Consider the following 13,959-nt stretch of genomic DNA (forward strand, 5'->3'; position numbering starts at 1 on the left):
CAGGTTTATGCTGACAATCTATATTTTTAACATTCATGTTTTATCTACCCTACCAAACATCTTGGAATGTTCCTCTAAATTTTACCCTATTCTCTAGCTTCCTTCCCCCACCCCCTTTTTTGCCACTGAACAAAAAGAAACTGAAAAAAAGGATCTTCTTGATACTTCCTGTACTCTCTAACAAAACACTCAAGGCAATTTATCTGTAGTATTTGAGAAAACATAGGAGTCTGAAGGTGTAACATGAGGAATGGAATACATTTAGCAATACAAGGGTATCCCAGAGCTTGAAAGATGTTAGACTAATCAGTAGTGGGGAAAGTAAACATGTAATTTAATGTTTTATGTTTAATTTTAGATAGATAGCAATGATCACTAATCTCAATTGAATAATATTTTACCAATTGTATATTATATTGCTTTAGATCCCCCATCAATTGAGATTTGTTATTCTAAAAGTCATGTATGCATACATATATATACACCCATACACTTAATGAAGAATTGAAAAACATAGGAAAATTAAAAAGCTTTTGTGGTGTGTTATTTTCACAATTGTGATTGCACAGTATTAATATTTTTTATCCGATTTCATTTAACATTATAACCTAAGAATTTGACCATTAGTTTTACACATTTTTTGCAAGTCTCATTTTTTAATATCTCCATGATATTTATCAGGAGGCTTAACATTCAATATATGTCTTGTATTTATTGCTTCAGTTTATCAAACAAGATATGCTTATTAGAGGCAATTTGGACTATGTGAAAAAAGGTATGAAGAAAAATAAGTGTCACACTCAGAGATAAGTGCTATTTCTGTACCATGTACACACAGAATTTTATTTAAGTGTAAGGTTTTCTTTTCTTGGCCTCTTCCTACTTTCTGTGACCATTTTCCCATACTAACAAATGTTTAGAAATCTCGTTTTTCATGGTTACGTAATGTTTCCTTGCATAAAGGTACCATAATATAAGTAACTACTTTCTGTTTAGCTCTAGATTTTTAGAACAAGTATAACTTAATCTGGTCCACTTTCTTCTTTCTCATTTATACTTGTATAAAACATGAAGGATCTGAATGTTTTTTTAACAGTAATAATTCTAATCTATCTTCATTTAAAATGTAATATTCAAAAGGCAAATTGTGTTTTATAGCTTGTTTATGGAAATCCTAAAGTACTGTACAGATTGTGATGAAATACAGTTTAAGGAAGATGGCTCTTGGGCACCTATGAGATCAAAAAAGGAAGTACAAGAAGTTTCTTCCTCTTACAATGGAGTTGATGGTGAGTGTTGATTTTTTTTTAAAGGGTGGGCAATCTTCCTGCTCTTAAAATGCTCAAATTTTATTAAAAAAAAACAAACACTCAGCTCAATAACTCCTATTAAATTATTAATTACATGTTCAGAAGTTGTAAAGCTCCTTTTAAACTCACTTTTGCCAGCTTTTAAAATGTTGTGGTATAAGATTCCAAAGTAATATAGTAAGTCTTTATAAAATCATGATTTTGAAATGGTATCCTTTTAAATTTTTAGCAGATTGGTACAGATTCGTAAATATTCTTTTACTTTTTTTCTTTTCCTGGCTTTTAGTATGTTTTTGCTGGAGAGAGGCTAAATGACTTTTTAAACATGTTACCACAGCATTACTTAAGTATATCAGGTACTGTACAGATAAACACACGTAATACATAGGCTTTGCGCTCAAACTGCTTTTATTCTGAAGTGGACATACATTTTGATTGTCTTGATTCAGAATTATTTTTCAAAAAAAATTTTTTAGCAGCCAATACTAAATAGTAGTTTTAAACTTAGGCAAACAGAACCACTGTTGGTTTTCTACTCTCTGACCCCAGCAATATTGTAAGTGTAAACTATAACTGACAAATTAACTCATGAGCACACTGAAAAAAAAAAGAGAGGTGTCATAGGTCTTTTTGCCTTGTGTTTTAATCATTCCCACACAGGATGCTTGAGCTCTACACTGGAACATCAGGTGACTTCTCACCACCAGTCCTCAAATAAAAATAAGAAAGTAGAAGTGATTGACCTAACCATAGACAGTTCTTCTGATGAAGAGGAGGAAGAGCCACCTGCCAAGAGGGCCTGTCCTTCCTTATCTCCCACATCACCACTAAATAATAAAGGGTAAGTGCTGAGACCTTAAAAAAAGAGTCATCATGAAAGTTAATTTTGCAAATAGGATCTTCCAAATAAAATGATTATGTATGATTATAAGATTATGAATGATTATAAGACTTACTTAGCAATCAATTAATAAGTTGAATTTTTTCCCCTAGTGTGTGATATTCTTGAGGGGTTTGGATAATGCATTAAATTAGATATAGAATTCATCAAACCAAAATATGGTTTTAGTACAGTGGTTCTCAAATTTTGGTGTACATCAGAATCACTCAGAGGCCTTATTAAAACATACATTGCTTCCTTACCCATCACGTGTCTGATTTAGGAATAAGGACTGAAAATTTTTATATTTCTAAGTAACTTCCCAAGTGGTCCAGTGCTCATAGGATTTAGAACATTTACTCAATTTGGAAAGTATATGCCGTAAAATTAACCCTAATTAGGATGTTTAAGGTAGAAAGCAGAGGAAGACCAGATAAATACTTTCAAACCTGCCTCAATGTGTAAGGCTGGCAATGAAAGAAGTCTAAGACTTAAGTTGCAGTACACTTAATGCTCTCTTTTTTAAAAATATATTTGTAAAAGAGGGAATTCTTACCATTTGCAACAGCATGGATGGAACTGGAGAGCATTATGCTAAGCGAAATAAGCCAGTCAGAGAAAGATAAATATCACATGATCTCACTCATTTGTGGAATATAATGAACAACATAAACTGATGAACAAAAACAGATCCAGAGACAGAGAAGCACTGATCAGACCAAACCTGAGAGGGAAGGTAGGGGAGGTTAGGGGTAAGGGGGAGAGATCTTGTATGCATGCATATAACTTGTATGCATGCATATAAGCCTTACCACTGGATACAGATACCAGAGGGGTGAGGGCATGAGTGGGGGGTGGGGGAGCAATGGAAGGATAAGGACACATATGTAATACCTTAATCAATAAAGAAAAGAAAAAGAGAAAAAGGAAAATATATTTGTATTGGTTTCAGAGATGAAGGGAGAGGGAGACAGAGATAAAAACATCAATGATACGAGAGAATCGTTGATTGGCTGGCTGCCTCTTGTATGCCCCACACTGGGTATCAAGCCCACAACACGGGCATGTGCCCTGACCGAGAATCGAACCATGACCTCCTGGTTCATAGGTTGACACTCAACCACTGAGCCACGCCAGGCAGGCTAATGCTTTCTATTTTGCAGACTCATTTCCCAATAAGTCTCATCCTATATAATAAAAGCATAATATGTAAATCAACCGAACAGTGGAACAACCAGGGGGTGGGACTGGCGAGCAGGTGGGGCCAGGCCAGCCAGGGCACATGCCACCAGCGGGCAGAGGGACGGGACAGCGATCGGGGAGCCGGCACCATCCCCTGATCGGCCTGCCCAGTCACCTCCCACAGAGGGAGGCTACCGGTGGCTGTGGCAGCGGCGGCAGGGGGTGAGGCCGGCTGGCGCCATCCCCAGATCGGTCTGTCCGGTCGCCTTCCACAGAGGGAGGCCAGACTGCAGCTTAGGCCTGCTCCCCCTAGGGAGCAGGCCTAAGCCATCAGTCAGACATCTTCTGAGGGCTCCCAGACTGTGAGAGGGCACAGGCCAGGCTGCGGGACCCCCCCCTTCCCCGAGTGCACGAATTTTTGTGCACCGGGCCTCTAGTATCAATAATAATGTACCTTGGTTATGCTTCAGTTCAGTTCATGAAACACTGTTACCTATTTTATATAAGATATTCCATGCTAAATAAACACGGGTGAAAATAAAATTGGTATATACAGTCTTAACCTTGAAGGGTTGAACACATTGTAGAAGATGATAAAATAAGAAGCTAACTCTAGTTGTACTCTTAAACAGACTGTTAGTCTCCTAGACACAGTGGGGATTCTCAGCAAAAAGACTTCATGCTTTGCTGTGAAGCACAATAGTAGCCCACAAAAGATTAGAAATAAGCCCTTGTGGGGAGTCCAGCTAGAGCAAGCTGGTGGGGCCTGTGGCGGCCGCAGCTGCGGGCGGGATGCAGGAGCCGGTGGCAGGCGCCCCTCACTCGGGGGAGGCACTTGGGACCGCCCTCCTCCGGGCCCAGCGGGGAGGGGGCCTGGGCTCACGTGGGGCGGGGACAGCTGCCTGGTCCCTCCCCTCTCTGCCCTCCCCAAAGTTGCGGTCTCCCCCGGGGCTGGACAGTCTTATGATCCAGCGGATCCTCCTGGGGAGGCCAGGTCAGGGAGCGGGTGCCGAGCAGCTGGGGCAGCGGAAACTGGCGCCCGGGCAGGGATCCGGACAGCGACCGAGGCGGCGGCTGCGCCCTGGGCCCGCCGCCCCCTCCCCTTGGGCGGGGGGAGCTGCTGCATGGGGCTGGGGGAACGGCCCAGCTGCACGGACCAGCGGCGGTGGACCCCCCAGGCGGGCTGGGGTTGAGCCGGGGACCAGGGCACGGACTCGGGGGGAACCATGCCCGGAGGCCGGCCAGCCGCAGCATGGCTCATGGGCCCGGCGCACTGATGCTCAAGTGTGTGGTGGTCATCAACGGGGCCTTGGGCAAGACATGCCTGCTCATGAGCTATGCCAACGATGCCTTCCCAGAGGAGTACGTGCCCACCATCTTCGACCACTATGCAGTCAGCGTCACCATAGGGGGCAAGCAGTACCTCTTGGGACTCTATGACACGGCCGAACAGGAGGACTATGATCGCCTGAGGCCTTTATCTTATCCAATGACTGATGTCTTCCTTATATGCTTCTCTGTGGTGAATCCAGCCTCATTTCAAAATGTGAAAGAGGAATGAGTACCAGAACTTAAGGAATACGCACCAAATGTACCCTTCTTATTAATAGGAACTCAGATTGATCTCCACGATGACCCCAAAACTTTAGCAAGACTGAATGATATGAAAGAAAAGCCTATATGTGTGGAACAAGGACAGAAAACTAGCAAAAGAGATAGGAGTGTGCTGCTATGTGGAATGTTCAGCTTTAACCCAGAAGGGATTGAAGACTGTTTTTGATGAGGCTATCATAGCCATTTTAACTCCAAAGAAACACACAGTAAAAAAAAAAAAAAGAATAGTATCAAGATGTATAAACTGTTGTTTGATTACATGAGAAACATCTTCAGTGGCCAATGAAACTGTCCATTTCTCTCTAAGAAAGCATATGAAATGCTACAGCTATACCCAGACCTCTTATAAATACTGAAGCAGATTAAAACTTGAATGGAAAACAACCCTGTCCTCAGAATTCTATAAAGTTCATTAAGAATGTTTCTTAAAGGTCCAAGAAGCAGCAAACAGCATTTGAAGCCACAATTCTCCTATCTAATAAAAGAGTAATATGCAAATTAACCATCACTCCAACACAAGATGGCCACCCCATATGGTCAAAGATGGCTGCCCCCATGTGGACACAAGATGGCCTGCAGGGGAGGGCTGTTAGGGGTGACTGGGCTGGCAGAGGAGGGCGGTTGGGGGAGACCAGGTCTGCGGGGGGGGGGGCAGTTGGGAGGGACCAGGCCGTCAGAGGAGGGAAGTTGGGGGGAGACCAGGCCTGCAAAGGAGGACAATTACGGGGGAGGGACCCAGGCCAGCAGGGGAGGGCAGTTAGGGGTGTCCAGGCCTGCAGGGGAGGGCAGTTAGAGGCAATCGGGCTGGCTGGGGAGCAGTTAGGCATCGATCAGAGCTGGCAGGGGAGTGGTTAGCGGGTAATCAGGCAGGCAGGCTGGCGAGCTGTTGGGAGCCAGCAGTCCTGGATTGTGAGAGGGATGTCCCAGATTGGAGAGGGTGCGGGCTGGGCTGAGGTACAACCCCCCCAACCACCACCACCAATGCACAAATTTCGTGCACCAGGCCTCTAGTCTATTATAAATACTTTATTTCAACTAGAAAGTACAATCTCTCGGGTTTCATAGTTTAAAAAGCTACAATCACATCATGTAACTACATAAAAAAACTGCTATAAATGGGACTGCCTGGCTTAGACCATATACATTTCTGCACAGTCTTTATGGAATCTACACACACACAAAATCTTCCTTTGTTCCAATTAATTGTTCTTGTATGTAAGTTGCTTTCTATTCCAGTATATCCAGAGTGGTGAAATAACAAGGCCAGCCACATAGCCAAAGGTCGCTCCAAGTGTGCAGGAGATGGGCCACACCTGAGGAGAGAATGTATGAGATCAAAAGAGAACAAATGTTTTATTATTACTTGAGCACAAGTTAAGTGTAACCTAAATATTTCTATATTAAAGCTTAATGTGCTTTCTTAAAGAATGCCAAAAGTGTAATAAGGTCATAACTGCATTTATCAGAAACACTAAAAAATGTACATGTTTTAGTTAATGTACATTAACTGTAACAAGGCTTTTGGCCACTGTAGATTTAGTTTGATCCTCCCAAACTGCATGAGACACATGCTAAATTTACAAATTAAAATTTTGGGTCAGACTTTGCCATAATTTTGGACTCGATTTAGCTCTCTGAAGTTGGTAATTTTGTTTGTGAATTTCCAAATTGGCTTGTATATCAAATGAAATGAGAAGTGTGTATGATGACCAGATCATACGAAACTTTAAATTGTGTTAAGGAGAAATGACCTAGAATTCAAGCATGTTACATGCAATTTATAACAAAGCACTTGCTTCCATTATAAAACTAATGTTACCTTTCAGGTAGATATTGGAACCCTAGTAGAAGTTACATAACTACAACTTAAGTCCAACGCCCAGAGTATAAGTTAAACAAAATACCGGCTTCCAGAACCCATTCTGTTCCAGCCACATTACATTTCACAATATTACACCAAGCCAGAAGTAAATAATGTTCATTTATTCCATCTACAAACAGTGCATGTTGGTCCCTAGGTGAAAGGCCCTGTTTTTAAAAACTTCATGTTATCTGTGAAGCTTATTAAGTTTCTGCTGTGGATCTGCCTTATTCCACATACCATGCAACAGACAACAGAGTTAGACAGAGTTTCAGTGTGAACAAACCAATGCAGTTCAGAAAGGCATAATCTCATCCATGCATTTCCCCCCAGCCTTTTCTACATTTAAACTTGCTGATGCCTAAATTATCCTCTCTAATAAAAGGGTAATATGCAAATTAACCATCACTCTGCTACACAAGCTACGCCCACCAGCCAATCAGGGTGAGTATGCAAATTAACCCCAGCCAAGATGGCTACCATTGGGTTTCCCCGGCAATAGAAGAAGCCAAGCTTTCCACACACTCTGGCGGGCCCAGGCCTCCACTCAAGGATACAAAGTTTCAATTATAGAAGGTAAACAAATCCAAGCGGCAGCCACGGATCCAGCAGGAGGCTTGGCTCCACTCCAGGCTACAAAGTTTCAATTGTAGAAGGAAAATAAATTCCAGATATCAGGGCCTCTGCTTGGTCGCCAGGGGCTTGGCTGGCCTGCAAACCACCACAGGCCCCTCACCCAGGCCACCCCACGCCCCAGGGGAACCCCCACCCTGATCCAGGACACCCTTCAGGGCAAACCAGCTGGCCCCCACCCATGCACCAGGCCTCTATCCTATCTAATAAAAAAGTAATATGCAGATTGACCATTACTCCAACACACAATATGGCTGCCCCCATGTGGTCCAAGATCCTACCCCCATGTGGACACAAGATGGCCACCACAAGATGGCCAGCAGGGGAGGGCAGTTGGGAAGCACCAGGCCTGCAAGGGAGGGCAGTTGGAGGCAATCAACCCTGCAGGGGATGGCACGGGTGACGAGGCCGGCAGAGGAGTGAAGTTGGGGGCAAACAGGCTGGCAGGGGAGTAGTTAGACATCAATCAGGCTGGCATGGGAGTGGTTAGGGGGTGATCAGGCTGGCAGGCAGAAGCAATTTAGGGGCAATCAGGAAGGCAGGCAGGCAAGCAGTTGGGAGCCAGCAGTCCTGGATTGTGAGAGGGATGTCCGAGATTGGAGAGGGTGCAGGCTGGGCTGAGGGACACCCCCTCCCCCCCCCCCCGTGCACGAATTTCGTGCACCGGGCCTCTAGTGATTTTATGTCTTTGGTAGGCTCCTGTTAATTTCCATGACTTGAGCTTATAGCTATGTCTATTGCATAGATTGGTTAATGGAACATTAAACTTTTATACTTGAAAACGACAGCCTTAAATACTCATATCAGTCACAAATCGAGGATGCACTGGCTTGTCTGTGAGCTTTGTAGAGAATTTTTAAAAACAGCATCATCTTGCACATTGAAGAGTGGAGAGTCTACTGGGTAACTAGTCAGGAGCTTTCTCTCAGAACTGGACAGTGCGTGTCTTCTTTCTCCCACGAAGTGGTAGTTCACATTAAGTACCATGGCCTCATGTATGCTTAAAAGGAATCTCATGTAATGTTCTCATTTACTTTTGGTTTGCTGGTTTTAGATAGAACTGAAAGGAATTGTATAAATCAATTAGTATATTATCTAAGTTGTCTTAAAGGAATTAAGACAGTAAAGTATTATGCATTTCCAACTTGTCTTTGGGGATTTGATAGGAATTTTTTTTTCTCAAACTCACATCTCTGGAATTCTTCACACTTGGTTTTGTTTTACTAGCCAATGAAAGTTAAAATCTAGAATTTGTCCTACCCTAAGAGAAACAGACTTAGGAATCTGGAAACACAGTTCTGTTATCACCTGTTTCATGAATGGGCCTCAGTTTCCTCATCTATAAATATGGACGTAGAACAGATGATCTCCAATGTCACTCACTTTTATCAACTCTTATGATTCTCTTCTTCTTCACAATTATAATGGTTGGCCATTACCTTTTCAGCTTCACATTATTTTTATTTTTAGCTTCACATTCTTAAGATGGTACAATCCTGTGCATAGATTATTAGAACTTTAAGCAAAGATGATTGTATCATCCGAACCTGAGGTGCCTTAGGTACTCTATTGAACTTGATGGGGTTTGGAGTTTCCCATTGCTTATTAAGAGCCTTTTCATTGCTTTGGTTCTTGGGTATTTCTTTTTGCAAAATCCTTCCTTGCCACTTTACCTAAAAACCAAAGATTTGTTTTCTAGTCATTTGTTTTCAGATTGTAGAAAATTGCCTTCTTTCCAGAAACACATCTTCACTAGGTCTTCATAGAAATTCAGACTAGTCACTGAACAACGAATTCAAAGAAATGAAATATCTGGGAAATAAAGTACTTCAAAAATCTTAGTGACTTGAATTTTATTAGTGAGTGCAAGTACACTGCTTCAAATAAGGTCATGTATGAATGAACTTAAACTTAAGTTAGTATTTTTTATATATAATCAGTTCTGACATACTTAAAAGTAATTTTAGTGGCTCCCTGAAATCTTATTTAACACTTTGCTAACTTATCCCTCATTCTATCTCTAAAGGTACATTTTAGGTTAGCTGATTTGGAATTATCATATTTCTATAAGCAGAGCCTGAATTATGGTTTTTATTGTGAATTATCTTAGTTATTTTAGACATTGCTTCCATTTGATTTTTAATTAATTTTAAGTACCAAATTAAATACTGGTTTGTTGGTTGTTGCTTTTTAAGTGATTGTTAATTTAACAGTGTCCCATCTTAACACATGGGGTTGCAAATAAAATAACATGCATAGTTTACTAAAAAAAATAAATTAGAAATAGGTATTTATCAGAATTACACTGCCTGTTGTAACTGAATAAGAGCTGTTTTTAAAACTCTCCTTCCAACAAATGGTAGTGCCTGGAGAAAGAATGTAAGTGAAAGAAGGAAAGTCCACAGGAGGCTTTGTTACAGATTTCAGGGTTCAGGAAAGAAAGTCAACACCAGGCCAAGAACAGGAGGCATTTTGTGCTTGGAGACACATTACTTTCAGGTTTGCTATTATTTGATGAGATAAAACGATCTTCTATTTTAACATATTTACTAGAGGCCCAGTGCACGAATTCATGCACGGGTGGGGTCCGGCCAGCCTGACCCCAATGGGACAGATTGGGGCCGGACCTGTCGGGAGGAGGAGATAGCGAGAGGTGGAGACAGCAAGAGGTTGGCTGGCCAGCCTGCCCCGATCAGGGCTGGGCCGGCTGGGGGGAGGCGCTTCGGGCAATTGGCTGGCATGTCCCGCTCCCAAATGGAGTGGGGGGGCCAATTGGGTCAGCAGCTGGGGGAGGGGCTATGGGAGTTTGGCCGGCCAAACCTACCCCTGATTGGTGGGGGGGGGGGGGGGACGATTGGGGGCGGATCTGGCTGGGGGAGGGGGCCACAGGCAGTTGGCTGGTCGGCCCTGACCCTGATCGGGGTGGTGGGGGCCCATCGGGAGAGGAGCTGGCCAGGGTGAGGGGCTGTGGGAGGTTGGCGGCCGGGGCGGGGGGGGGGGGGTGGCCCTTCATAGGGCTGGTTCACTGGCCGCAGTGGGCGTCATAGCAACTGGCATTCCGGTCTCTGGCTTTTTATATATATAGATAGTTACTTGAAAGATTAAGTTGCAACAGTAAATGCATAATTGTCATAAATGTAGCTCCTCACTTGTTAGAGTACTTTGAGTATTTCAGGAATCTTTGTGGTATAATCAAACATAACACAAGATGGTATTTCCACTCTAGAGTAGCTTATCTCAGCATACAGACAGAAATAAAAACAATTAAAAGCATTATTCTAAACAAAATGAATATTTAAACACTAATTCTACCTCAAATCCTACTTTATGAACATTTTACCTCTGATTATATGTAAACTGTATAATAATTTTACTGTCTGAATATACATTTTTTCCTTAAAGGAAACTTTTTTAAGTGTTTAGAAATGTAATGTTTCTTCTTTGGATGTTTACTTTGTTCCTCCAAAAATAGCTTTGTTTATTATATTTGGAAAATTACATTAAGTGCATTAACTACTTCCTGAGCTTCCCAATGCTTAACTGAACCCAGGCATAGTATTTGCAAATGCCAGATCTTTCTCTGTATTCAGATAAAACAAGCAACCTGGATTTTATGACATTCTGAGAAGAATAATGCCATGTTCAATACTAGTGGCCATTTTACAATAACGACTAGCCAATAAATAGAAGCCTAAAGGCAGCATATTACATTTGTTATTGTGTGTTGTAAAGGAGGAAATGTATTTCAGAATATTATCACAAAATTGAAAGAAAAGGAGCCAGGCAGGAATTAAAAAGAGGAAAAAAGATCAGTAAATGTAAGTCTTCAGCCACTGAGTGTTTAGTATTCATCCAGACATTTCCCTTGCTGTTTGGTATACCAAGATGTTTTCAAAGACTAGCATTTCAACTGCCTTCTTCTCTCTTGTAATCCCTTGGGCATTGTCAGAGGAGACAGCTAATGGAAAATGCTAGTTTTTATAGATGGAAGAGGTTTAATTGTTTCGATTAGATGAAACATTTTTATGAAGTGGATGAGAGTGTATTTTATGCTTCGTATCCCATTCATAAAATGTGGTAGATGGTCCTAACTGGAGCTCCATTCCTGGAAATCCAACCTTGGCATTTTTTTAAAAATACATTCTTATTGATTTCAGAGAGGAAGGGAGAGGGACAGAGAGATAGAAACATCAATGATGAGAGAGAATCATCGATTGTCTGCCTCCTGCACACCCCCCACCGGGGATTGAGCCCACAACCCAGCCATGTGCCCTTGACCAGAATCAAACCGGGGACCCTTCAGTTTGCAGGCCAATGCTCTATCCACTAAGCCAAACCAGCTAGGGCCAACCTTGGCATCTTTTTAAATATTCTATACCCGTGGACGGCAAACTGCGGCTCCCGAGCCACATGCAGCTCTTTGGCCCCTTGAGTGTGGCTCTTCCACAAAATACCATGGCCTGGGTGAGTCTATTTTGAAGAAGTGGCGTTAGAAGAAGTTTAAGTTTAAAAAATTTGGCTCTCAAAAGAAATTTCAGTCGTTGTACTGTTGATATTTGGCTCTGTTGACTAATGAGTTTGCCGACCACTGTTCTATACCATGGAAATTGCATCTCCACACCCCGTGTACTTTACATGAAGTTTTAAAAGCAAACGATAGCCTCTTTATGCCTTTTTTCTTTTATTTTCTATAATTTATATACATACCTATTAGCCTCCTAATGGTTGGAATACCATATGATCCTTGTCTTTGCACTTAGGACTATTAGAATTATTTTATTTTATTTTTAAAATCATTTCAATTCTTTCTTTTTCCTTTCCTCCTCCTTTTTGCTTCTTGCCTAATTTTTGGTAAAGAAAAATTATTTGACTACTCAACTACTTAAACATTTCACTCTATTCCAAAATCCCACTTTTTGTGTTATGTTCCCCCCCCACCCCCCCCTCCCCACCCCCAGTTATACCATTCTCCCTTTAAAAACTCCATACCTGTTCATTATGGAGCATCTCTTCTCCTTGTCTTGCTGTCATTGTTCATTCAGCAGGCCTTTTATGCAAACAGTGCCAGGCAATGGATATACCAAGATAAACAGTACCTAGTTTTTGTTCTCATAAAGCTTACAAATCTTGGGGCCAGCTGTTCACTTCACTGCTCAGATTGCTACATTCCCCCATTCTTGTCTATATGTGTTTTCTTTGCAAGGATTTACTTAAGCTTTTTACTAGCTGACATTCCAGTGCTTATTTTTAAAACGTTTCAGAATCTCGTCCACTATATAGATACACTTCACTCATATCCCATTGACGTAGCTCAGCCATGCCTTCCCCCTGCATTCTGAAAGTATAGATGACGGTGATCCTAAGACAGCATATGATTTATGAATATTAGATACCATTGCATCCATCCATTTCTCCCAATAGCCTCTGCAGCTATTAAGTATACAGATCATTTCCTAATAAAGTCAGCCCTCTGTATCAGCAAGTTCCGCATCCACAGTCTACAGTTGGTTGAAATTCACGGATGTAGAACATGCTGATAGGGAGGACCAACTAAACAACTTGTGCATCCAATCTGTGAGGGTTCCTGGAACCAATCCCTTGTGGATATCAAGGAACAACTGTGATTATAATAGTCTAAATTGTATCTCCCTTTTCTTTTTATTTTTAGCACAAAAGTTAGGACTCATGAGATGCAACCCCTTTGTCTGTTAAACTTAAAAGTTGATATGACTCATGAAAATTGTGTAAACCTTTTTTTCTTCTAGCATATTAAGTCTTCCACATCAAGCATCTCCAGTGTCCCGAACCCCAAGCCTCCCTGCTGTAGACACAAGCTATATTAACACTCCTCTTATCCAAGACTACAGGCACTCTTTCCACATGACACCCATGCCTTATGACTTACAAGGTGAGTCACCGATTGTTCTGTATTGTCACATAGCACTATGGATGACTTTGATTTATATAGTCTTCTTCTGGGTGAATCTGAGGAAGAATTGAAAGATTGGGAAAATGGGATTGGGCCTATGGAACTGGTCATAAATAAATACAAATCCAGTTTCTTATTTGTACTTTCATCAATAGCCAGTGTTTTGCTACCAGTGATAACACTAATGCAATGATCTCTATGTTTTGTGAACTTCAAAATAGTCTACAAGTTGTTTTGGGGTGATTTCTTATATGCTGATTTGAATTTTGATACTTAGAATATTACTTTTTGTTCCCTGAATCCAGTTATGATGCAAGAGGCATTGTGGGTAACTATTTTGTATTATCTTTTAGATAATGCAGAATTGAAATATTACAAGCTTTTAATTTTTGTTCCAGTGAAACTGATTCTTTATTTTTTTTATTAATCCTCACCTGAGGCTATTTTTCCATTGATTTTTAAGAGAGTGGAAGGGAGGAGGAGAGACACATCGATGTGAGAGAGAGACATCAATTGGTTGCCTCCTGCACACACCCCGACCAGAGCCAGG

At 41.6% G+C, this 13,959-nt stretch overlaps 1 protein-coding gene and 1 pseudogene across 3 annotated transcripts in view; both read left to right on the forward strand.

The window, feature by feature from the left end:
• Positions 1-13,959, forward strand: part of PIAS1 (protein inhibitor of activated STAT 1) — a 128,492-nt gene that overhangs the window by 106,496 nt on the left and 8,037 nt on the right. For both annotated transcript variants that reach the window (XM_079768443.1, XM_079768442.1), the window contains exons 10-12: positions 1,159-1,289; positions 1,971-2,151; positions 13,246-13,388. In XM_079768443.1, coding sequence (XP_079624569.1) covers positions 1,159-1,289; positions 1,971-2,151; positions 13,246-13,388 — 455 coding nt within the window. The remainder of the gene's footprint in view (positions 1-1,158; positions 1,290-1,970; positions 2,152-13,245; positions 13,389-13,959) is intronic.
• LOC307098858 (rho-related GTP-binding protein RhoQ-like) lies at positions 4,431-5,565 on the forward strand (annotated as a pseudogene). The gene has a single exon. The product of its transcript is annotated as a rho-related GTP-binding protein RhoQ-like (transcript).

This window comes from Cnephaeus nilssonii, assembly GCF_951640355.1.
Source record: "Cnephaeus nilssonii genome assembly, chromosome: 4".
Lineage (NCBI taxonomy): Eukaryota > Metazoa > Chordata > Mammalia > Chiroptera > Vespertilionidae > Cnephaeus > Cnephaeus nilssonii.